This window comes from Myxine glutinosa, chromosome 7 (genome assembly GCF_964187855.1).
Source record: "Myxine glutinosa chromosome 7, kmMyxGlut1.1, whole genome shotgun sequence".
NCBI lineage: Eukaryota > Metazoa > Chordata > Myxini > Myxiniformes > Myxinidae > Myxine > Myxine glutinosa.
In genome coordinates, this window is record NC_136267.1 from 913,450 (window position 1) to 940,377 (window position 26,928).

Consider the following 26,928-nt stretch of genomic DNA (forward strand, 5'->3'; position numbering starts at 1 on the left):
TGAGGCCTACTAATTACCGACCGGTACTGCCCAGGTAGGAAATGTTACCGACGAAGACTTACGCGGCTCTGCATGTGCTTGTTAAAGCCATTTCTGGTGAAAGAAAATGATATAAATTAATCCTTTACAGGTGATTCTATTTGACAAGAATTATCGCAAGTCATCTAGAACGAAGAGAAGAAGAAGAAGAAGAATAGTCCAGCAGATTAGCAAACCAATTGTTCATTTTTTGATAAAAGCATCAAAATTGGCACAGACATACATAATTACATAGTAAACAATTTCAGATATGGAGGCACTTGAAATTGTACCTATGAAATTGAAAGAGCGGCCATTTTCCAATATGGCCGCCATGCTGCATTAGCGATATAGATAATGCCTACTAGATTTCTTTGTTTGTGTCTAATAGCCACTTTAGAGCTGCCAATTGCTCATGATCTTATGCCAGAATTAACCAGGTGCTGGCCTGAATATTTATGGGCGCCATTTTTCAAAATGGCCGCCATGTTCACAAAATGGGATCATATCTGAGCATATTGCTTTAAAACAGTTCAGCTTATGTAAAAATTGACGTACTGCTAGGTATATTAGTTTATTTGACATTCTCCTTCACACCAGCAGAGAGCTGTGCATTTAAGTGCAGCCTTTTTGCATTTGCAGCGGTTACGGCATCCTTTCTTGCAGCCACAGGAGATCAACTCATAGCAGGTCTTGGATGCTTCAGGAAGTGTCGTCCAATTTGGTTGATAAAGTCCATCATCAGTCTTTATCCAACCCCAGCTACATGGAGAAGGAAGTGCAGGCTGTGGAAGCAGTGTCTGGCCCCAGATATGGCCACCCTGGAAAACAGCCCTCTTAACATGTTGTTCGAGAGCAGCCTGTGTTTGTGGGAATTCGCTTAATAGAGTTATTCTTTGAAAACAGCTTCTTCCTAGCCTTGTTAACATCAGTGCAAGTACTTTTTCGATCAAAGAGGAGTATGACGAACCTCTCAATGACACTCATGCTTTGTTCCGAGATCCCACTGGGAGCACGTGCCAGTCGCAAAAGTGCATCAGTGAGCACCGGCAGTGAGTTCCAAGTAGCCCAAGCAGTTTTCTTTCCATGTCCAACAAAGGCTGACACCGTATCACACCCTGTTAGGGCATGAAACATTGGAAGCGCACGTGATTTCTCTGGACACAGACAGGCTGCAATTTTGTGGGTTGGTATGTAGCGAAAACTCTTTCCTGTTCCAAAAGCTAGCCACAGTTCATCTTTATCTTGTAGTGTATGAGCTACCATCACAGCCAACACCACAACATCGGTGTCAACAGTACGTACTAGTATCTCAGTGCGTACTAGTATCTCAGTGCGTACTAGTATCCGGTGATGTCCATGCTTTGCAGCATGTGCTACATGCAGCAACATTCGACTGTCTGCCTCTTCATGGTTGCATGGTGCAAGTGAGTCAATGTCCTGTTCTGGTGGCACACAGAGTACCCGGGCCCATCTGTGACTACCAGCTCCTTGTTTTCAGTATTGAATGAATGGATGAGTACTTTTGACAGGAAACTGAACAGTTCTGTCTTATTGATATCCACACGCAAGAAGTCCTGCCAGTTTTTTGGTATGGGTGCAGACTCAACAACACGTCTGCGAACCCCCTTTCCACGTTTTTCCCTGGCTGTTGATTTTAGAGAATCAATTACATAGCTGTCCCAGACCAGATCTAGACGTGATGCATGTTGAAGCTGTCCTAAGATGTATGGGATGAACACCTGACTGGCATATTCAAGAAATGTCTTTGCAGTTCCTGGCTTCAGCATTTGAATGATGGCTGCTCCATCTAATACTATATTGGTGACACTAGGAGCTTCTGGTTGCGCATTGGAAAGGCCTTCCAGACACGTCAACAGGTCACTCTTGGTGCCTAGGTGAAGTCTCCCTGCCTCAGAGAGTGCTGGTGGGCATCCTTGGTTCTCGTGTCGAAGGAATTCATCAAGATTTCCATCCCGAGTCTGACAGCCGATATACAACCGAGAAAATAATTCCATGTCACTCTTCAGGGAGGCAAACTGTTGCTTTCCCGTAGGTGCTTTGTCTATAGGGGTGCCTAAAAGTGGTAGCTTATTACGGTGAAGTACATCATCGATTGACTTGGTCCTGTCTCGGAGATGTTCCTTTGTGAATTGATCAAACTGTTCTTGGCCTAGGTTCTTGGCAGTACGGACTGTCTTCAATACTGAAGGGTCTGCAATTTCTTTGGTATCAAGGACAAGTAAGTCTTGGCTCTCCTCATCAAAAGGGTTGCCCAGTTCCTCGATTACACTCACAAGTGAACGAACATCTTTTGCAAAGGATTTCTGTACACTCGATGTTTGATCATGGTGACATAAGTCTACTCGTTTTTCCCAGTGAAGCTCCACATTCTCTAATTTCTGAATAACTCTGGCAATCTCTGGGCCAGCAATCATCCACCACCGCAGAGCACTTGGGTTCTCTGTGAGGCCAATCGCCCCTCCGTCACCCTTGATGCAAGCATTATTCTGTTCATGTGCTTGATCAATAGTGATGGCTGAGAATACCCGTTTGGTCTTCTGCACCATAAATTGACCAGCACTAAATTCTCTGTAAACGTCTGGGTGTTGCTTTGACAGTTGAGCCATATCTCTCAGATGCACTGGTATCCAGCGCACATAGTTTGTGTGATCTAGTGCATAGAACCATGGAGTCAGTTCTGTCAGTGCATCCAGATACTTAGTAAAATTGGCTTCTCGTATGGAGTGCACATAGATTAGAATGCAAATTTCCAGTGCCATTGTTTTTGCCCAGTACTGAAACTGTGGGCAATTCTGTTGTCTGTCATTACACCAGGCATCAAAGTCCACTGGGGTCTCTCCATCTTCTGTATTGGCAACACTGTAGTAGTGTAGTGGTTATGACTCGATGTTGCAGAATGTATAAGGCAGCAGCTGTGATTTGGTGTGCCCTTCTTGTACGTGTAACATGTGCTGCCTGGAGGAAGGAGTCTGCTGTTCCTGCTGTAGTAATCTCTGCTTGTACCAGTGCTTGTACCCATCCACTTCCACGTAGCCAGTCACCCACAGTCTTCAGAGCTACCATCTCGATGTGGAGACCACCGAACATCACCACAAATTGATCTTCTCCATATTTCTCAGGCCACTTCCACTGGATCTGTTTGGCGAGAGCATTTCATGGCTGGTCAAATGTCAGCACTGGTGTTTGGCCTGTGTTCAGATGTTCGATAGCATTCTTCACTACATCCATTGAGTGTTTAATCATAGCCACAGTGTGGGAACACTCCCGGAAAAGGGGGAGTAAGGCAGTGGGTGTGATGATTCGATCACCAGGGGTTTGATGGCTTGCATGGTATGCAGCCCATGATATGTTCTCAAAGTCATTCTCTTCGTCATCATCAAGGACATGTCTCGTGTTTTCCAACCACCTGTACTGTTGTTCGGTATGGGTCTTGAAATTACTCCTTCGCAGGGAGGTGACATGGGTAGCCGGAACAGTAGATTCCTTGATGCTGGATGTAACAGACGGTGCATCAGCATAGAAATGTGGTAGATCACCAACCGTCTTCGAGCCAACATTGCCTCCAATTATGACAATACCACGGTCTACTCCAGCATCTGCACAAGTGGGATGTTGCAGCAATGAGATTCCTGTTCCATGGAATGAGTCTTTGGCTGTGGTTGCACACGGATTGTGGTCAATATTGTCCACAGCAGCAGTTGTGAATATGTTGCCACGCATGGTGGTTGGACAAACCACTTGCTCCATGCGAAAGCGTTGGCAGACATTGTTCCCCATCTCAGCAGAGAGGCACAGCACGTGGTCATATGAGATGCTGAGGCCGAGATTGAATAGCCTGTCTACCAGTTGTTCCTTACGAGTTTTTGCATGCAGCATTAGCCCAATGTATGTTGGAAGAGGTGTTTCCTGGGAGGTATCGTGTCTGACTGATGGAGTAGTGTTTTTCTGGGATCGCCTGTGCTTGACACAGTTATATTTCAGAAGCTGGGCAATAGCCAGTGTTGCTGGTGTCGAAGACACCAGGCTTTGGTCCTTGATGCTGGGGTCCTCCAGCACCATGCTTACTAAGGCAAGCAAAAGTTTTGGCACAGAGTTCTCCTGGCACCTTTCATCAAATGACCCATTGAAAGGCACTGAGTCTTCGAACATGTGTTGACGTACAATGTGTGCAGCACGTGCAAGGTGAACAGCGTCACTACCAATGTCCCCATCACAGGCTTTGCCTAATTCAGCACCGATATCTTCATCAAATACCAGCACAACATCTCTCCCCTTACTCTGAGCACGCAGGTCTGGGAACTGGGCCAAGAGTCTTTGCTTCTGTCGTGTGGTATTTACTCTTTTGTCGTGTGCAACTCCCAACTGTTCCATTCTTGACATGTAGAGATGTGCCAGATCAGCAAGCTTAAAGACTGGTGCAGTTCCTGATTCCAGGCGAGTTTCTTCAATGTACGTCACAAGTTCACCAAAGGCGATTCCGGAAATTACACGTTCGCTATCTGTCCCTTGCTGTGCATCTGTCTTGACCTTTCTTGCGTGATTGTATAGGGCCATCAAACACTTTGTATGGTATTTGGCTTCCAATGCCACCATGTCACCCATACTGAGCCTGGCCAATAGCTCAGTATCCTCAACAACTGCTGCACTTGCCCATACATTGCGGTCAATCTGAAATGTTGAAGCCTCATGAAGGCCATCATTACCAGCCAAATGTCCACAGAAGAAGCATGAAGGCTCGCTTGCAATTGTTTCTGTGCTAGCAGGCCACGATCTAGTCCGTTTGCATGGAGTATCACCACTTCCATTTGACGTAGCTGCTACACTTGGCATCGTTCTTTTCTCTGCTCTTCGCAGCATTGTACTGTTGTAGCGGAGCATGCACGTGTGATGCCACTTAGCCTAGTTGGCAACCATAGCAGCTTCAATACCAGAACCACCATCTATTCTGTCCAACTGAAATGTTCTTGGTAACTGTCTTAGTTCATTTAATTTGACAAGGTTATCAGCAAGTGACTTGTACCCTCTTCCAATGTCTGACCGTTTCGACAGTGCCGGGCATCGAAGCGACTCCATTGTTTGCTCCTGGCATATAACACAAAGTTCCCAGTTTGTATGAGCTGGCTGTTGATATGCAGGCGATGCACATGTGTCCACAAGTTTGAACCGTTTTGACATGATTAATTAAGTGTCTTGGTCGCTATTATGTGCTATCGGGTCACCTATTACTGCAACCGCCACCTCTTTATCACAATATCCAGCATCCACCACCACCACCATACTCTGCAAAGACATGTAACACATTATTAGGTTAATTGTGGTCGCTATTAAATTCATTTGTAATGTGATTGAGTTAGCACTGAAATTTTTAATAAATCGCCACCATTTTTGTAAAATGGTGGCCATTTTGAAAAATGGCGGCCATATATATTTTATGTAACCCTCTGATATTCTGGTGCTATAGTATTACCAACTTACACCTTTAAAACGACTTTTAGAATCATAAAGTGACATCTAGAGCGGCATATCTATATTGCGAATGCCATATGGCCACCATTTGGGAAAATGGCTGCCCTGCCCGACAGAGGTAACATTTCAAGTGCCTCCATATCGGAAATTGTTTGGTATATAATATTCTATGCTTGTGCCAATTTTGGTGCTTTTATCAAAAAATGAACAATTGGTTTGATATGTTGAGCTAATCCGCTGGACTAGAAGAAAAAGCCTCCACAAATTACCAACCGATACTGATAAATGACAACGTTTTTTTTTCTCACCCTAATGTTTCCTGCCAGGTCAGTATCGGTCAGTAATCCTTGGGTGCTTCTTCTACTTCCTCTTCCTATTGACGTGTGATCATTGTTGTCAAAATAGAATCATCAGTAAAAGGTAATTTACCTATTTTTTCCCTACCCAGTCGGTATTGGTTGACAATTAGTAGGACGGACTCGTACTCAAGGCAGTAAAGAAGAAGTGTAATATCAGCCAGGTAACATTAGTTTGAATAGCGGAGATAGACATATCTGACTGCGCTCACACACCACGAGCGAACTGCTAGAACAATCCAACAGGTGCCAGGTAGCCTTTGGGATGCAATGGGCACAGGATTGCCAGAACTTTGAACGCACCTGTTCAAAACCCGATACCAAGGAAGCTCTGTGAGCCGATGTCTCGTTTTTACACCTGAACTAAAGCGTGAGACTAGAAGGCGGTGTTACCCTCGGCCCCAGTGACGAGCACGTCCATCCAGATGCGCATGGCATCAGCAGAAGGTGCCACACAGTAGTACGTCCTGTCGTGCGTCTTCAGGCAGAATGTGAGCGCTGGGTTTGGACTCTGTGAGTGTGAGATGTTTGTCGTCAATCATTGCAAGTCATTTCAATATGGCAACCCAGTGAGTATCAATATAAGGGTTTACATAACTCATCTACTAGACAGCAACAAACAGTTGTAACTCACTCTGTTAAATTAATTGCTTGCTATTGCTGCTATGACAACTTCAAAACGATTGCAGTTACCTCCGCCACCGAAGGTGAATGGAGGTTGTGTTTCCATCCCTGTTTGTTTGTCTGTTTGTGAACAAGCTATCTCAAAAAGTTGTGGACGGATTCGGACGAAATTTGGCGGAGATGTAGCGTATGTGACAAGGTCGAAAAGATTAGATTTTGGTGAAGATCCGGATTCGGATCCGGATACTAGAATTTTTAAAAGTGATTCTTCACCATTGGGAGATAGGGCCAAAAACCATACATAACAGTATATCTCAAAAGGTTGTGGATGAGTTTGGACGAAACGTGGTGGAACGGTTGGGTGTCTGACAAGGACAATGCGATTCAATTTTGGTGCAGATCCGGATTCGGCTAGTGGAATTTTTAAGTGATTCTGCACCATTGGGAGATCGGGCCAAAAACGATATATAGCAGGATATCTCAAAAAGTTGTGGACGGATTTGGACGAAACTTGGTGGAGAGGTTGGGTGTGTGACAAGGAAGAATTGGTTCAGTTTTGGTGAAGATTAGAATCTGGATCCGGATCAGAGAAGTTTTAAAGTGATTCTTCCCCATTTAGTGATAGTATTAAAACCGACATATAGCAGGATATCTCAAAAAGTTATGGATGGATTTGGATGAAATTTGGTGGCGAGGTTGGGTGTGTGACAAGGACTAATCGATTTTATTTTGGAGAAGATCTGAATATGGATTCGGATACGATTATTATTTATTTTTTTAAGTGATACTTCACCATTGAGAGATCGCGTGAAAAGCGATATATAACATTGAAGCACGCGGTGCTACGCGCGTGACTTGCTACCAAGGAGGAAGCGGACAACGCGGTAAGTTTATAGTTCTTTATTCCAAAGAGGTCACTGTAGCACTGGCGCGCTCCGAGCTGCGCGCCCGGTGTATATCCTGAGGCCACGCCTACCCCTCGGGCGTGGCTGCCGCCCACTTGGTGCGCGGTATGATGTCACCACGCCAGTGGGCTTTCGTGTACGCCACACGCGCCCCCCCAGAATTCCCGCGCACATGGAGGGCCAGTTTGCGGGGCAAACGGATGACATGGCCGAAGCGCCCTCTGGCGACCGGCGGCGTCCGGGGTGCAGGGATGCCAGGTGGGATGCCCCCGGCTGTACCCGGGATGGGTGCCGGACCGGGGGGCGGCGTGCCTGCGGTGCTTGCCGGTGCCGGGGGTCCGCCCGCAAGGGGGCGGCCCCGACGCGGGGGCCGAGCCACTGGCGGTGGGTGGTCCACGTCGAGGTGGGCCGGCTTGAGGCGGTCTATGGAGACCCGGTCAGGAGTGCCGCCGATGTCCAGGGTGAAACCCCGGTCTCCAGCATGCGGAAAGGCCCGTCGTACGGGGGCCGCAGTGGTGTCCGGTGGGCGTCGTGCCGGACGAAGACGTACTCCACGATGCGAAGCTCCGGGGCGACGTGTGTAGGAGGGTGCCCGTGGTGCGCCGTCGGCACCGGGGCGAACCTCCGGGCGGTCTCCTGCAGTGCAGAACGCTCCTGCGCCTTGGACCAAGGTGCCGTGGGGTCGGGGAGGAACTCGCCCGGCACCCGCAGCGGTTGTCCAAAGACCAACTCCGCCGCGGATGCGCGCAGGTCCTCATGGGGCGCCGTCCGGAGGCCCAGCAGGACCCAGGGGAGCCTGTCGACCCAGCCGCCGTCGCGGAGGGTGGCCCGGAGCGTGGCCTTCAACGAGTGGTGTAATCGCTCGCACAGGCCATTGGCCTGGGGGTGGTAGGCCGTGCTTCGGTGCAGCTGGACCCCGGGCCCCCGCGCGACCGCGGCCCAGAGCTCCGAGATGAACTGGGGGCCGCGGTCGGACGAGATGTCCGAGGGGGCGCCGAACCGGACGACCCAGGTGGCGATGAACGCCTGCGCAACGTCTGCCGCCGTCGTCGCCACCAAAGGTATGGCCTCCGGCCACCGGGTGGTGCGGTCCACCATGGTAAGGACATGGGTGAAACCCCGCGAGGCGGGCAGAGGTCCCACTAGGTCCACGTGCACGTGGTCGAACCGACGTTCCGGCACCGTAAACGGGGCCAAGGGGGCCTGGGTGTGCCGGTGCACCTTCGCGCGCTGGCACGCGAGGCACGTCCTGGTCCAGCCGCGGACGGCCTTCCGGAGGCCATGCCAGACAAACCTGTCGGCGACCAACCTCTGGGAGGCCTTCGTGCCCGGGTGGGACAGGCCGTGGATGGCGTCAAAAACCTGGCGCTGCCAGCCTGCGGGCACGATGGGGCGAGGCCGCCCGAGGGAGAGGTCACAAACGAGGGCCATGCCCGCGCCGTCGAAGGGCACCTCGGTGACGCGGAGGCCCGTGACGGCGGTCCGCAAGTCCTGGACCCCGGGGTCGGCGGCCTGGTCCGCCGCCATCCAGGCATAGTCGATGCCAAGGTGGACTGCGTGGGCGACGGCCCGGGAAAGGCAGTCGGCCACCGGGTTGTCCTTTCCCACGACGTGTCGAATGTCCGTCGTGTACTCGGACACGGCCGCGAGGTGACGCTGTTGCCGGGCCGACCACGGCTCGGCGACCTTGCCCATCGCGAAAACCAGCGGCTTGTGGTCGACGAAGGCCGTGAATGCACGGCCCTCGAGCAGATGGCGGAAGTGCCTGACCGCCAGGTGAAGCCCAAGCAACTCGCGGTCGAAGGTACTGTACCGGCGTTCGGGCGGGCGAAGCTGCCGGCTGAAGAACGCCAGCGGTTGCCAAGCACCACGCACCCATTGCTCGTGCACTGCACCCACCGCATAGTCCGAGGCGTCGGTGGTGAGGGCGATCGGTGCATCGGGTGCCGGGTGCGCGAGCATGGTGGCATTGGCCAAGGCGAGCTTCGCGCCCGAGAACGCCGCGTCCATCTGCTCAGTCCAGGTAACGTCACCTTTGCCCGGCTTCCCTCAAAGGGCTTCGTGTAAGGGGCGCAGGAGCTGGGCGATGCGGGGCAGGAACGGATGGTAAAAGTTTACCATGCCCAGGAACTCCTGGAGCCCCTTGATCGTGCGGGGGCGCGGAAACCCCTTCACCGCCTCCACCTTGGCCGGTAGGGGGACGGCCCTGTGCCACTCAGAGTGTGCCTGGTGACGCGGTGCCCCAAAAAGTCGATTTCAGCGACACCGAACCGGCACTTGGCGGGGTTCACGATCAGGCCGTGCTGGCCCAGATGTTCGAAGAGTGTGCGGAGGTGACGAAGGTGCTCTTTGCGGGACGCGCTGGCGACGAGGATGTCGTCCAGGTAGACAAACAAAAAATCCAAGCCGCGCAAGACGCTGTCCATGAGGCGCTGGAACGCCTGAGCCGCATTTTTCAAACCGAAGGGCATCCGAAGAAATTCGAAAAGCCCGAACGGCGTGATGACAGCCGTCTTCGGGATGTCCTCCGGCCTGACAGGGACCTGATGGTAGCCGCGTACGAGGTCCACCTTTGAAAAGAAGGACATCCCCGCCAACCGGGCGGAGAAGTCCTGGATGTGGGGGACGGGGTAGCGGTCGGGGGTGGTGGCGTCGTTGAGGCGCCGGTAGTCCCCGCACGGTCGCCATCCCCCGCCGGGCTTGGGCACGATGTGGAGCGGGGACGCCCACGCGCTCTCGGAGCGCCGCACGATGCCGAGCCGCTCCAGTGTAGCGAACTCCGCTTTAGCTACGGCGAGCTTCGTCGGCTCGAGGTGGCGTGCCTGGGCGTAGACCGGTGGCCCGGCGGTGGGGATGTGATGTTCCACCCCGTGCTTGACGGTCCCCGCCAAGAAGGTGGGCCGCGTGAGGGCCGGGAAACCCGCGAGGAGGCGGGCGAATTCGTCCGCTGCCGGAAGCGTACAGATGAACCTGGCCGGAATGGAACCGCTCAGCAAGCCGCTTGGCGAGCCGCTCGGTGAGCCGCTCTGTGAGCTGCTCAATGAGGCGGGCAGCGCACATGCGAGCGAGCTGAACTTCTCAGCCTGGACAAGCCTTCTGCGCTTTACATCGACCAGTAATCCATTAGCACATAAGAAGTCCGCGCCGAGCAGTGCCATGGGCACGTCGGCCGTAACGAACGACCAACGGAAAACCTGACCTCCGAACCGCAGGGAGAGACAGTGTTTTCCGTACGTGCGTATAGACGTACCATTGGCCGCAAGCAGCGCGGGACCTCGGCCCGCGGTGTGCTTGTCGGACGTACCGGCAGGAATGACACTCACCTGCGCCCCCGTGTCGCACAGGTAACGGCGCCCGGACAAGGTGTCCGTTATGTACAGAAGGCTGTTTGAATTGCCGACGCTCACCGTTGCCACCGAGTGCCGGCTCGCCCGTTTCCCGACCTGCCGAATGAGCATGGCTGGCGACACTGCCGAGCCTCGTGGCTGAACTTGGCGTGGAAGAAACACCAGGCGGGCAGCTGCGGCGTCGGAGGCCGCGGTTTTCTTCGCGGCGGTGGCGGACACGAGGTGCGGTGCATCGGGGAAAGCCTCGGGAGCCTCGGGAGCGGCAACCGCGTCAAGACTCACCTGCGTGTCCAACGCCGCATAGTATTTGTTGGCCTCGGCAGCGAGCGCACGGGGTTCCGTTAACGCGGAACCAGCCAAAGCGAGGCAGACTCGTGCTGGCAGCTGGCGTCGAAACAATGCCCGGAATAGAGCGTTCGGGGTTTCGTCGCCCATAAGCGCCAGCTTATGGTCCATACGGACCGACGGTCGCGTGTCCCCGATCTCGGGGAGGTCCAAGAGGCGATCGGCCCGTGCGTCCACCGTAAGGCCGAACGTGGCGAGGAGGAGATGCTTGACCGCCTCGTACTTGCCATCGGCAGGTGGATCCCTTAGGACCAATACGACGCGGGTGGCCGTGCCGGGCCCGAGGGCGGCGACCACGTGGCAGTACATGGTCTCGTCCACCGTGATGCCTCAAAGTCGGAACTGGGCTTCCGCCTGCAGGAACCAAACTTCGGCTTGTGACTCCCAGAATTTGGGGAGCTTGATGGAGACCGCGTTGGTAGCCATTGTTGCGGCGGTTTCGGGTAGTCAGCGACGGCTGACTCGAATGTCGGAGGTCACCAATGAAGCACGCGGTGCTACGCGTGTGACTTGCTACCAAGGAGGAAGCGGACAACGCGGTAAGTTTATAGTTCTTTATTCCAAAGAGGTCACTGTAGCACTGGCGCGCTCTGGGCTACGCGCGCGGTGTATATCCTGAGGCCACGCCTACCCCTGGTGCGTGGCCGCCGCCCACTTGGTGCGCGGAATGATGTCACCACGCCAGTGGGCTTTCGTGTATGCCACAACATGATATCTCAAAGACGTGTGGACGAGTTATGCCTAAAATTGGGTGATGAGTTGCATAGGTGACAAGAACAAGCAGATTAGATTTTGGTTCAGGTTCAAATCTCGATCCGGCCGAACAGTGGCTAAAAACAAACTGTCCAAGTGCCGTTCTAGTTGTTGAATGCATTGCTTAATCATGCACACCCAATTTATATAATATATATTCTATATCTACACAATAATACTCTCCTCCAGTCTGTCTGTCTGTCTGTCTGTCCTTCAGGTTGGGGCTTCTCCGTTCAGGGAGAGGCTTCAAAATGAAATCTCCACTATTTTGTTCACTCCGCATAGCTCCTGGGCTCCATAGGCCTCTGGTATCCATCTGAAGACTGAATCAACGTGTCTCCTATCATTAAATAAGAAGTTACCTTTTGAAAAAACAAAGGTACATTTTGATTACAACTCATGCAAAGTAAACGAGGTAATGCACGTTTCGTTCGGAACGATCATGGCAGCGGCCTATTATACACCGCCCAAAGAAGGTAGGTTTGATGAGAGACATGTTCATAAAGTTCATAATGCTGAGGAAAGAGAATTGTGAAGTTTTTAATTTTAAAAAAACTTTTGGTTTTCCGTTTTCAAGGCTGAATCGTGTGCGTGTACAGGATTTATAAACAAACTCTATTTCACATGTGCATGGACATAATATATTCTCATATTATGTGAAGTAAAAAAATTATGTGCATTACATCATTTCTGGATCTAATGAATAATTCCCAGCACCCATTTTGGAAATCTTTACGTGCAGCATCTAATTCAAGATGTCCAAATGTTATATACGTCTATGCCCCACACGTCATATATATTAGAGAGAGAGAAAGAAAAGTTAAGTAAACGTGCTTCAACTTAATCTAAACCAACGGGAAAATTCAATTTTTTTCAATCCTACCAAAAAAAACCCGGGCAGTGTATAGGCAACAGACCACTGCCTTGATCCCCCCTGAAAAAATATTTATTTGCTGTTAAAAATATATATATAACCTCCCACTTTAGAGCTCTTTCAATCAGTACAAGAATAAAAGGCTTCCTTTTTTTTCCTTTTTTATATCGTGGTATTTTTTAGCACAGGCTTCTGCTAGTAAGATGTATTTAACTCTGAGTACGGATGACGTCCAGTGCCGCAACCCGCGAAAAAGTTTTGTGTACGGATGACGTTACTACACGCCATCGACTATGCCTATAAATAGATCGTCAATACGTGGTTGCATTCCCGTACCAAAATGACAAATTAATCCCGTACCGGGGGTATTTTTATCCAAAAAAAATCCCATGCTCAAAGGGTTAACAGCAAAATGTTCTGTCACGCTATGGTTCAACTACATCCCTTCATCTGTTTTCAAGTATCACATTTTCACCAGCCATGATAGGTTTCACATCGATCGGTGAAGCGGTTTTCAGAGAAGGGATTTTTTAAAATATCGACTTTCAAGCTAATATGGCTGCCACACCACATGACATATGACCTTAAAAATGTACACTCTGCATATGTATGGGTCGGGGATCACGTTTGTGAAGTTTCATGTTGATCGGATAGATTCGTTTTTCTATCCAAGATGGCTGCCAAACCACGTGACCTACGACGTTATAATTTTCAAACTATATGCAACAATAGTGTCAGGTGACATTTGTAAAATTTCGCATTTATAGGGTAAGTGCTTTCGGAGATATAATTATTTCATATTTTCCTTCAATCCAATATGGCTGCCACACCATGTGACCAATGATGTTTTCGTGATCATCTTTTAATCGCCATGCCTAGTCAATGACACACGTAACGTTTCGAGTAAATCGATTGGGTGGTTTGGGAGAAGATGTTTTTTTAAGGTTTTAGGTTAAATCCAATATGGCTGCCAAACCATGTGACCTATGATGTCATAAATTTAATATTTCAATACAAATGGGTCATCGATCATGTGCATGCAATTTCAGATTTTTAGGATAAGGAATTCGATTGAAACATTTTTCCCTGGTATACCACTTCACCTATGATGTCATCATTATCGTGCTTTTGTTCCCCATTGGGAGTACATGACAATGTGCCAAGTTTCAAATTTTTCCATTCAGCGGTTTCTGAGAAAGAATTTTTTAATTATTTGCATTTATACCCAGATTCCTACCATACCACGTGACCTATGACATTACAATTATGATAAAAAAAGCATTCTGCATGATTGTCACTTCTACCCTGAAAGTTTCGTCTCAATCGTACATGTGGTTGCTGAGAAAAACGAGGTTTAGCCCGGACGGACGGACAGAGGGACAACCCGAAAACATAGTGCCTCCGGCCACCTTCGGGGGCGGAGGCATAAAAAACGCACAAGGACACTGTGTTCATAACGAGGTGAAAAGAACGAACACTTTCCACACGTGGGTCTTGTTCTCAATGCTTGAGCTGTGCCATTTCCCACAATCCATTGCTCTCTTGTACACTGATTTGCTAAACAGTCTGTTCCATTGGCAATCAGTTAACCTTACAAATTAACCGTGTTTTGTGCAAGTGTTGTGTGTGATTTGTGACTGACCTTGTGAGCACTCTTCAGGTGGTCGTAATAGACCTCCTCAATAGCCTGGAAGTAGATGACTCCCTTCAGTTTGGTCTCGTGTTTGTCTGCATGTGAAAGTACAGCACAGTGAGACCGAGTATTTGTGGATGAGCATACCGTGTAAGAACGAAATAGCTCTGACAAAGGGAGTCGAACCAAACTTCAGATCAACCTTGGAGGTTTTCTTCATTTTCGATTTGGTAATCAAAGCCAGCGAGACATTTTCTACCCAAAGTAATTTGGACTGTTGCTAGGCACTCATAGGAGGCCTTACACCTCAGTCTATCGTTCAAATGCTTCATTCATGTTATCATGTGACTCTTTCTGCATCCTATGCACCCCTTCCCTCGGAAAAACAGGAATCACCAACCAGAATGAACCAAGCCAGGCAATTATGGACAAGGTGCTGCCAATTCAAAGCAATGGTGCTTCTAACATCTCACTCGATCAATCTCAAAATACATTTTTCATGTTCCGCCCACCAACTCAGGGGGGAGTGAGCAGAATATTGAGCACTCCTCTCCTCCCCCCCGCCACCTGACCCTCCAAAGCTAAGGTCTACAGAGAGATTATTATTCTCAAGTACACAAATCTCGATCATACCATTCGCTGGACCTCTACATTAAAAAATACTAAAATCTCTCTCTGGTTCCTCCATACAGATCAACGACCTACAGGTTGTGGACAAAAAATAATGGAAACACCTGCGTAAATGAGGGGCACCAAGCATCGACTTCCACACAGGTGTTAATTAAGCAAATAACATTCCATCACGCTTAGGGTTATGCATAAAAATGCTGCGCAGGCCTGGTTGCCTATACAGTGCCCTCCATAAGTATTGGAACAGTGAAGTCAAATTTGTTATTATTTCCATTTTCAAATTTGTTATTATTTCCATATACTCAAGAAATTTGGATTTGAGATCAAAAGATGAAAAGGAGGCAATAATACAGAATGTCAGTTTTTCTTTCTTGGTACAGTGGAACCTTGACTTACGAGTTTAATTCGTTCCGTGACCGAGCTCGTAAGTCAAATTGCTCGTATCTCAAATCAAATTTCCCCATTGAAATGCATTGAAATGCTATTAATCCGTTCCAGCCCGCCAAAAACCACACCAATTTTTTTTTAAATATGCAGTATATATAAAAATATCTCGCGCTTTATATTTCACCTGTATGCAGCATACAAGTTGGCAGGATGGCCTGGACTGGAGGTACGCACACTTGACTCTAAACTGTCCAGCCTGGGTTTGAATCCCGACCCAGCTATAACCTGTCATGGGTGAATCACAGGCAGGGTGATTCATCAATGTGTGTACCGCTAAACTGGGCGCCCCGTTTGCGTCCCATTAGTTGTTGGATGTTAAGGATCTCACCGTGTTTTCCACAAAGAGAAGGCGAGCTATCGCCGGCACTCTGAACAAGTTGACGGCAGAGATACTGTACTTGCACGGCATGATAACCACGTGTCGCACGATCTCTTGTCATGGTCCACAAGATTATCACAGAGAGGTGCAGCTTCCAGCGTTTCGAGATCTGATCCAGGCCTATCCAACGAGACCGGTCCCAGCGTTCTAGGCCCGGTGGTTGTCTCAGACGGACCCGACAACGGCAGTGTTCGTTTTAACTCGATTCGATTCGAGCGCCGACGTGCCGGCGAACAAAACCGGTCATATCTTTTGAACGCGTGGCTCGATTTTTACAACATAAACTTTTTCTTGAAGGTCTGAACCGTGCGCTCAAAACGATACCGAGTTTGACCCTGAGAGAGCCGTTTTGCGCCGGCAAAGGCGCCTTGTGTGACGTGAGTACCACGTCGTGCTGCATAGATTATCATAAATTATCATATCATTATCGGCGGCGTTATATATCATTAGCGCTATATGACAGAGATACTGTACGTTCACGGCAAGATAACCACGTGACCGGGTGGCGAAAGCTCGTAACTCGGATCTCGGCTCGCATCTCAAAGCAATAAACTGCCAGAGTGACGGCTCGTATCTCGAAAAACTCGTAAGTTGGGGCACTCGTAAGTCGAGGTTCCACTGTATTTGGATATTCTATGAGAGTACTTGGCAATAGACAACAGCCAGGTTAGCCAAGGAAAACTACCGCAGGTGATGACAGGCAAAATCATCAGAGCTGTGAAGCAAACCCCTTAAGCAACTGTCAATGACATCATCAACACCCTCCAGATTGCAGGGCTGAAAGTATCACAATCTACCGTTCAGAAAATACTTCGACAGCGGAATTACAAAGACTACACCGCAAGATGCAAACCTCTCATCAGCACCAAAAATAGAAAGGCCAGATTAGAATTTGCCAAGAAGTACAGAGGTGAGCCAGTAGAGGTCGGGAACAAAGTTTTATGGACAAATGTTTGGTACTACAGAACTTTAAATACAAGAAAACAAACACAACATAATAAGAATAACCGAAGCTTTTCATGCTCTACTTCTCAAGGTAAAGCACAGCAAGAGAAAGAAGGATGTGAAGGAGCATGCATATATATATATATATATATATATATATATATATATATATATACGCATGTCTATGTAAGATTGACACTGATTGGATCATCAGTCATGACGTAATTGGTAATCTGAACACCCATTGATTGGTTGGCTCAGTCACCACTATTTCTGGCTCCGATTGGCTGAAGCAGAGTTGAGAGCGATGACTCACCATTTGCACCAACACCTTGGAGGGAGGGGGGATGGGGTTCCCCCAAAGCCGAGGACTCACCATTTGCAGACATACCATGAAAAAGGGTTCAGGGCAACACCTTTAATCTTTTCAGGTTGAAAGAGAATGAGAGAATGTACCAATTTCTTTTGACGACACAATGGAGGGTCTGTGGAATGGATGAAGATTGCTTGTAGCATACATAGATGTAACGTACTGTGACCTCTGCTCAATATCTTGAACATATCTGCATTGTACTGGTCTGTACAGACAGGTTTGACAGCCAAGTGCCGTGCAATGGCAGAAGAACAAGAGGAAATGGCCGGCGGTCGTTGAATGTTCCGACATGCTCACACTGGTTGGGTCCTAACTACCAAGTTCTTTCCTCGAATCGCCAGAGGGACATGCTGTTTGATATGATCAGTCAACCTTTAGGTTGTACTATGAGTTTAAATGCCGATGTGAGGCTCGGTATGTGGGCCGAATATGGAACTACCCAGACTCTTCTTAGAGCTGACCTTCTATCCAACCTGAACAACCTTGCAAGAAGGACCTTGATCAATGAGGTGACCACGAACCCAATAACCACTCTGACAGAACTACAGAGTTCCTTGGCTGAGATGGGAGAACCTGCAGGAAGGACAACAGTCTCTGCAGCACTTGACAAATCTAAACTTTATGGGAGAGTGGCCAGATGGAACATGAAAGACTTTGAGACTTTGAGGCAAAATATTCTGTCATATGATGAAATGAAAATTGAACTCTTTGGCCTGAATGCAAAGTGTTACATCTAGTGGAAACCGAGCACAGCTCATCATTAACACCATCCCTACCGTAATGCATGGTGGTGGCAGCATCACACTTTGGGGATGCTTTTCATCAGCAGGGACCGGGAGACTTGTAAGGATAGAGGGAACAATGAATGGAGCCAAATACAGGCAAATCCTTGATATGAGGAGAACCTGCTCCAGAGTGCAAAAGACCTTAGACTGTGGTGAAGATTTATGATCCAACAGGATAATGACCCCAAGCATACAGCCAAAGCAACACTGGATGGCTTCAGAACAAGAACGTGAAAGTCCTTGAGTTGCCCAACCAAAACCTACACTTGAACCCCATTGAGAATCTGTGGAAAGACTTGAAGATTGCTGTTCACCGACGCTCTCCATTGAAATTGACAGAGCTCGAGCAAATCTGCAAAGAAGAATGGGAGAAACTCCCCAAATCCAGATGTGCAAAGCTGATACAGACATACCCAAGAAGACTTGAAGCTGTAATCGCTGCCAAATGCGCTTTTGAATACTTATGTAAATTAGATATTTCTGGATTTTATTTTTAATTATTTTGTAAGAATTTCTAAAAAAAGAAATTCCACTTACATTATGGGGTATTGCGTGTAGATCAGTGACAAAAAGTCTCAAATTAAACCATTTTAAATTCAGGCCGTAACACAACAAAATGTGAAAAAGTCAAAGGGTGTGAATACTTTCTGAATGCACTGTATGTCCAAGAAAATACCTCCAAAGTAATTGGGCAGTGCTTCGCCATGCAGCAAGACAATGACACAAAACACACTGCCAACGCACCCAAGGAGTTCACCAGGGGGAAAAAATGGAAGGTTTTGGACTGGTCAAGTCAATCTCATGGTGTAAATCCAATGGAGCATTTCACTTGCTGAAGAGGAGACTAAAGTCAGGAACCCCCAAGAACAAACAACAACTGAAAATGGCTGCAGTAAAGGTTTGGCAAAGCATCTCAAAGGAAGATACCAAGAGTTTGGTGATGCCAACAGGTCACAGGATCAACTAGAACGCCACTCAGTAGAGCGCATACTCCCGCCGTGGGTTTAGTTGGAATAATACGTTTTGTTTAACATCCCCTCTCCCCAAAACAATAAATGTAAAAGAAAGTAGGCCCTAACTGTCAGAGAATTTATTTTGATATATCTCGGAATTGGAGGAGAAAAACATCATTTAAGAATAAGAATAAAAGCTTCAATGCAGTAAAATAGAATAAATATTTCCTCAAAAAATTCCCAAAAAAAATTCCTGGATCCGGAATAATATCCTGAGCTTCACCAAAAACTAATCAATTCTTCCTTATCCCAAGTGCAATCATCCCACCAACTTTCATCCAAATCCGTTCAGAACTTTTCCAGATATCTTGTTCACAAACACACGAACACACGCACGCACACACACACACACACACACACACACACACACACACGGACGGACACGATCGAATGCATTACTCCCGCCAGGGAGTAATGATGCAGTTATTGCATGCGTGGGATTATGCAACAAATACTATTATACTACTTTAATTTACTGTAAGTTAATCTTTTCCAATACTTATGCTGACCTAAAATGGGTGATTGAACATAAAAAGTGCTATTGTTCTACAATGGTAAAAAAAATATATACACTACTCACAATAAGTTAGGGATGTTGGCAGGTTCTTCGGTGTGGTTGATTTTGTGTATTAATTATGTTGAAAAAAGTTGTTGGTCCTAATTCTGTGGTTATTAATGAGTGTGAAAAAACACAGCATTCTTGATTTCAATACCCTAACCCGAACCCCTATAAAAAAAAAATAAACTCACTCCCACAATATCCCTAACTTATTGTGAGTAGTGTACATAGAAATACCAATAAATAAAAGCTGACCTTCTGTACTATTGCCTCATATGATCCACCACGTGGTGACCCGGGTTGCCCCGTGATTTTTGACCATTTTAAATAATTTATTTATTTATTTTAGGGGGAGTGTACCCGGGTTCGCGTGATAGGAAAATCCTTTGTGTACCCATATTTTTTGGCAAGAACAAGCACGTTTCCATGCAATACACGTGCGCGTGCCATAATTGTTGATTGATCACTCAGTTCAGTACGAGGTCGTGCAGTGTCTATAATTATACTGGGGCCGGTCTACGCTGGTACAGTCGTGTACGCAACCGATTGGATCGCCAGTATTGGCATTATTTTCCCGGTTTATTTTGATTGTTGAATTTGGTATCACATCTAAACAAACTTTATTGAAGAACTGCATGCCCAGTGTGGATGTTCCGGGTCATTTTAGCCTTCACGAGAGCACGGGTTACTGTTAAATGGCCCTGATTTGAGAATTGCCGTATCTCACGAGGTAACCTGGGTTAATCAATATGGCGGCGTCACGGCGTAACCCGGGTTACCACGGTAACCCGAGTCACCGCGTGGTGGATCATATTCATCTTTTTATCTCAAATCCAGATTATAAACAAATTTGACTTCACGGTTTCAATACCTATGGAGTGCACTGGAATTATAGCTAGCACGGCTGCAATAGGTGACCCTACCAATACCCCCATCCCCAGAGCACGTGTGGTTTGATGAGCATGACACTGATGTTATCCATATGTCATGGCCTTCTCAGTCACCAGATATGAACCCAATCGAGCATTAATGGGATATTCTGGAATGAAAGCCTGAGACAGTGTTTTCTATATCCATGAAACAGGTGTGATCTAATTGACTTTCTTGTGGAATGGTCCCACATCCCTCCTGCAGAATTCCAGATGCTGGTGGACTCTATGCTATGGCGCATGCAGGCCATACTGACCGCAAATAGTGGTCCAATGCCCTATTAAGTGATTTTATATTGGTGTTTACATTTATTTTGTCCACTACCTGTATATTGTGGTCCGAACACCAATCTCTGGTTACCTTCGCCCAGCCCATCAATGTTTTCGCTCCACCAGGAGCTATAATGTACAAAAAAATATGAAAATGTACCAGCATAGTAACAAAGCGTACGACGCAGGCGGTCAAACAGGAACCAGCGGCGACGCCAGGAGCGCACCCGGCCTCCCATTTTGGTGAGTGAACCACGACAGGTGTGACAGGTCACGGAGAGGTGACTGCATGCAGATACAGCGTGACCACCCGCCTCAATGTGAGCACGCAGGTCAAAATCAACGCTCCGTACAGGCAGGTAGCGTGTAAGCGGCCTTGCCTAGGTGGTGGTGGTGGTGTTGGTGACAACGATTATCACTCCGTATTCATTAGAACAAAATGCCCACACACCTTCACCTAACAGGAGGACCTCCTAAGGTCACAAGTTCACCAATGTGATGTGAAATAATGCTACGGACTGATTAGATCGTTAATCCATACAACAACAAGAAAGAGCAATCAGAGAATGCAGACCCTAGCCAGGATGCTTGTGGTATTAATATTTTGGTCCTCGGGGTCTTTTGTGCCTTTGGGTCCTCAGGGTCTTTTAGGGCTCTGGATCCTCTGGGTCATTGACATTTTTAAGGGTCTTTGATGTCTTCTGGGTCTTTACGTGTCTTTAGGGTATTTTGGGTCTTTAAGGGTCTGTTGGGTCTTCAGGGTCCTCTGGGTCTTGAAGAGTCTTCGGGGTCTTTTGTGTCTTCAAGGTATTTTGGGTCTATAGGGTCTTAAAAGGTTTTAAGATTCTGGTGGGTCTTAAAGGGTGTTGGCATTCTATAAGGTCTTAAAGGGTCTTGGAGTTTGAAGCGGTCTTAGGGGTCTGAAATGGTCTTTGAGTTATAAAGTGTGTCTCAAGGGTTATCAAAGGGCCTTATGGTTATAAAGGCGCTAAAGTGTTTTAGGTGCCTTGAGGGAATTTAGGGGTCCTAAAAGTTTTAAGGGTCATAGGGTCTTTGTGGGTCTTCAGGGTCCTTAGGGTTTTTGTGGTCTTAATAGGTTTCAGGGTTGTAAAGGTTCAGGAGGGTCTTATGGGTCGTAAAGAGACTTAGGGTTCTAAAGGGTCGAATGTAATCAATACACCTACTAACATTTTGTGCAGATAAACAAACAGACAAACAAACAAACAGACCCAAATGCAATACCATCTGCTATGGGGAGGGTGATGACATTATCACAATTACATCACCACTTATCAGCAATTGTATCAGTATGAAAGGTGTTTTGCAAACACCTGTGTTTTCTGCTTCTCCCTCAGTCGAACATCTCTCGCTTCTTCCCAATTTGTGACTCCAGCATGAGGGTTGGGTAGGCCCCCTGCAGTGCCCACGTGCCTGAGTCGAGCCTCCAGTTCTGCTCGAAAAGCAAGTTTTTCAGAGTCTCCTTCCTGCGAAAAACATGTTGAACAAACGTTCCACTTGGTCATATAAAACGGCGTTTTCTGCTAATAAAGATGATTACGCAGTCATAGCAGGTCCGTCTGGATGAGGGCAGGTTGAAGGTTCGGTGGAAGTACTGGAGAGGTGAGGGATCAAAGGCAATTCATGGGGTTGAGGAGGATTTGCTAAACCAGTTGTTTGGAGCCGAACATAGCAGGATGAAGACGTGTTTTTCCTTAAACCCAAATCCCTACCTGCACTAAGCGACTTCAGAAAGCACATTGACATCAAAGCTACAAAAGAGCATCAGCGGTGATTTCATAGTTACCTTTGAACCTGACTCTGATTCTTGCATCCTCAACCCCTCAACACCACTTGTGCTGTGGTGAGATAACAAGACTGTCAATAACTGTCTGTTCATTCATTCATTCATTCATTCATTCATTCATGCATATGCAGCATCTACATGCTGGTTGCATCTTATCTGATGATCTGGCTCTGCTGTTGATGCAGTTCCACCCCAGCCCACCTCATCAAGGTAGGGATTTGGTATTTGTCCATGGTATTGACACCTCATGGAATATTTGTTTTGGGAAGATATTCACATCCCACCAGCAAATGCCAGCAGATGGGGGGCACCCCCAGATGAATGCCCTTCCGAAGGACGGTATGCTCATTGATAAACCAAATCACCAGAGAAGCATCAGGTGAAGGTTTGTAGTCAGGTGGGTGATCGAACCCAGACGAGACAACTGAGCTCTGAGCTATTCTGTGAGCCCAATTGTCTGTGATTAACAAATGTTTTATGACCAGAAGATACTTAGATTCTCAGCCATGGAATTAAAGGGACATGAACAAGTTTTTCCTCTTACTGTTTAGACCTGATCGAGTGGGTAATGACCTACCTGCCTTGATCATCAGGTGAAGGACTAGTTCCCTGGCTATCTGAGCTTTCCAGGCTCAAAGTATCGAACTGATGATTGATTCTACCAGCATCACCACAACGGCGGAGTGAGTCGAGGGACAGCATCAAATCTCGGGCCCCCCGTAAGTCTGTCATGTTAGAGACAAAAACATGATCACCAAACAAGACATGCAGGGAATTGTTAAATTCTCCATCACATTTCACGGTCAAGCCTTCACCCTACCCATCCAAACCCAAAGGAGTCAACCTCTCCTCCCCACTCCAAGTCTTCAACCTCATCCACACCCTCAACCTCTCCTCCCCACTCCAAGTCTTCAACCTCATCCACACCCTCAACCTCTCCTCCCCACTCCAAGTCTTCAACCTCATCCACACCCTCAACCTCTCCTCCCCACTCCAAGTCTTCAACCTCATCCACACCCTCCACCCCCACCACAACTCCTCACCCCACCCTCGCCCCGAGTCTACTCTTCCCCCCCCCCCCCCCTCCAGTCTCCTCTCCCCCTCCCCCTCACTCCGGCAGTTGTTATAATCGAGCTGGTACGGCAAATATAAGAGGTAATTGAACTTTTCTCTTGGAGTAACACAGTGTAAATCCGCCCCTTGTCCTGTTCATTCATTTGTGAAATGTTTCGCAGAACAGTACAAGCATGGTGACGTCATCGGACTCGCACCGAATGATGATCTTCAACAATATTATCCAAAAGTTCATCCGGATTCATTACAGCTGCTTTTGCATGTGTTTGCTGAGCACACATTACCTTCCAATGTCTTTGTTGCTCAGCATCCCGTGCAAGTCTGTGTTAACGTTCATTAGCGGGCTCGTTCTGTTCCCTCATTATTTAATTCATTTTGGATACAGCATTTACAAACGCGAGTGGCGACACGTAAACGAAGCTCCGCCCCTCTCCCCAAGTGCAGAGTACCTAATTGCAACTTTTTATTGTGACTACGTCTAAAGAATGAAACATTCCGACGATATAAAGAATACAGCTCAAATGGAAAAGTCCCTGGGAAAAAAGTATTTTGGACAGTGTATAAGAACATTACATTGTACCTTTCTGTCCCACGAAAACCAAAGTTACTCTTTTCGTTACATCATACAAAATGACATTTTTTAAATTAAAGATTTCAAATAAACTTCTTTAATGTGTACGTGCACATAGCTTATAAAATCAGAACGAAAAAATATCTCTCGGCAATTTCCCGTCTGTGTTTATTTATTTATTTTACATCTGTGAATTACATGTCCATGCACACGTGAAATGGAGTTTGTTTATTAATCCCGGATGTGAACACGATGCAGCCTTGAAAACTCATGCGAAAAAAAATTATGAAAGATTTCACGATTTTATTTCCTTTAGCTATGAAACGCATCTTGTTTGGGCGGTGTATAATCACTCCGACGAAACAGGCATTGCCTGGTTTTCTTTGCTTGAGTTGTAATCAAAATGTACCTTTGTTTCTTCAAAAAGTAATTTATGATAGAAGACGTGTTTATTCAGGCTTAAAATGCACATCAGAGGCCGATTGTGGGCCGATGGAGCCATGACCCTTCTTCATTTTTAAACGTGAAAGTATCAAACTTTTCGCTTCATAAAGTAAAAATAGATTAAAACCAAACTTTATTAATAAATATTGTATTCCATAGTTAGTTTACATTATTATGTACATTTTTGAAGTACTGTATTGTTTAGTTCCATGGTTGGAAAAGAGTTGACTCGCTTTCAACAAACTCTGTATATCCACCAAAAGGATATGGAAAAATATAATTAGACTTTGGTTCGATCCCGAACATCAGTATTCAGTCGCTGTACTTTTACTAAGTAATAATAAAAAATAACGAAGTCCTTGGAACGTTCTCTCCTCTCTCCTTCCCCCCTCTCCTTTCCCTCGATCATTCTCTTCTCTCATTCCCCTCTCTCCTTCCCCGTGCCCACATAACAGTCAACACATGCAAAACGGCTGTTGGAATACATGTCGCCCATTTTCTCAACTTTAGCTGAAACTGAGACTTGAACCATCCCAGCGACTGTGATGGTGAATTAGAGTCGAGATAAAGCCGTGAGGGGGACTCAATGAATGACCTTTATGTTACAGGCCTTTGAAAATGCATTTTGTTCTATAAACGGTAACTTTAATCTAATAATTATATTCCCGTTTTTTGCAACCGAGTCTAAAACCATGTTAGCGACTGTGAAAAATGAAAGGAGATATCGAATTAGAGTTTAAATAAAACTGTGTGAGAGAGTAAGAAACCACGGGCCTAACAAAAGAGGCCTCAAAGCTGTGCGAGTAAACAACATGGTGGATATTTGTTTTTGAAGCCCCTCCCAGACCAGGTATAGCCACACCCCCAGACAGACTCACAGAATCGCCTACGGAGAATATTGTATCGATTGTTTACCTTTGTGGGATGATGAAGACATGAATTGATTTCCCAGGTTGTATCTGCTCATGGTTGATAAAGCACTTTTCTGAAAAGCGCAGTTTCCGTTCACCTGCAGATAGTGGAATTTCAATGAAGCATCTAACAGAGGTTTGGCAAAACAGGAAGGTAAGGAGTGGGGTGGGAGGTAGTTGGGGTGAGGTGGGATTGGTGGGGATGTGGGGGTTGAAGCAAGATGGGATTGAAGCCATTGATGGAGAGAGAAAAATAGATTGTGAATAATGTGGAGAATATGGAGTAGACAGGAAACCATGGGGACACAAGCTGTGGCTCATACATGAAAAACTAAACCTCAATTAAAGGAGCCTTAATGATACTAAAATGAGGTGCAGGTTATTCACATGATATTTTATGTGTTATCACTGATAAAGAGATTTTTAAATAAATGACAAAAAACTGCACCCGTTGCAGCTGCTTGAGGAGGCGACATTTTTCCGCCTTCAACTTGTTTTCTTCCTGCTCCGAATCGCGTTTTAACTGCCACCCCTCCCTCTTCAATGTCACCATTTTCTCCTGTGTGGGAAGAGCGAAAAGACATGCAAGAGTTTGGACATCTCCATGACTGCATGCGGATGTAAAGAGCCATATTAATATTGGTTGAACCGAAGAAACTGGTCCGAGCGATGCAGGTGAAGAGAGAAAGACGTTTGAGATTGTGGGGTGGGGGGGGGGGGGGGAGGCGGGGGAAGTAAACCCAGACATCTGCACAACCACAAGAAGAACGGGAAAACGCAAAAGATGCAACTTTGGATCTACATTTTTATTTTTAAGTCTTAAGGCTCATGGAGGAGGTTGTGCCGTTATCAAAGGTAGAACAAAGATAAAAGGAGACATCAGTGTACGTTCACATGCATTACAAGGACAATAAAAGACTGGATAAATCAACATGTTAAATGGGATTTGAACCTGAAATTCCAATATCAGGAGCATGCTGCATGCTGGGAAACTCAAAAAAGGCCAACGCAGGTGTCTGCAATAATTCAAGGTTAAGATTCAGTGTTTAATTCAGTGTTCTTTCTCCTAAGTGGGAAGCCTTCATCACAGCGATCAAGGCCCATCACCCTGGATTAATGTAAGAGAATCTGGAAATGAAAAATAAATAAATAGAGAGCCAACAAAATTATTCATTAGAGAATAATTAGTAACTGGACATAAAGCAGGGCCGGACTCAGACAATAACTGAAACAAAAAATACTTCTCAATCCTCGGACTTGTTACCTTCCGCCGTGCAATACTTCTTTCCCTCTCAGCTAGCTGGGCCACCAGACTTCGCAAAGTTGCTTCTTCGTCCTCTTCGTGTCTGCTCTCAGCCTCAAGTTGGCGGAACTCTTGGTCTTCAAAGGCGCGGACACTGCCTTCCCATTTCTCCCACTCCTAAGGAGTGTGATGGAGGAAAGATGAAT

The 26,928-nt window shown here is 47.0% G+C and overlaps 1 protein-coding gene across 1 annotated transcript in view; it reads right to left on the minus strand.

Annotated features, from left to right (window-relative positions):
- Window positions 1-5,811: 5,811 nt before the first annotated feature.
- The window catches only part of LOC137430953 (pleckstrin homology-like domain family B member 1), an 84,396-nt gene continuing 63,279 nt past the window's right edge, over window positions 5,812-26,928 (minus strand). The window contains exons 11-19 of the mRNA XM_068121742.2: window positions 26,744-26,899; window positions 25,928-26,038; window positions 25,484-25,577; window positions 23,057-23,204; window positions 22,480-22,531; window positions 22,007-22,159; window positions 20,836-21,055; window positions 14,355-14,440; window positions 5,812-6,375 (exon numbers count right to left, since the gene is read on the minus strand). Of these exons, the coding sequence (XP_067977843.2) occupies window positions 6,241-6,375; window positions 14,355-14,440; window positions 20,836-21,055; window positions 22,007-22,159; window positions 22,480-22,531; window positions 23,057-23,204; window positions 25,484-25,577; window positions 25,928-26,038; window positions 26,744-26,899 (1,155 nt within the window). The 3' untranslated portion in view covers window positions 5,812-6,240. The remainder of the gene's footprint in view (window positions 6,376-14,354; window positions 14,441-20,835; window positions 21,056-22,006; window positions 22,160-22,479; window positions 22,532-23,056; window positions 23,205-25,483; window positions 25,578-25,927; window positions 26,039-26,743; window positions 26,900-26,928) is intronic.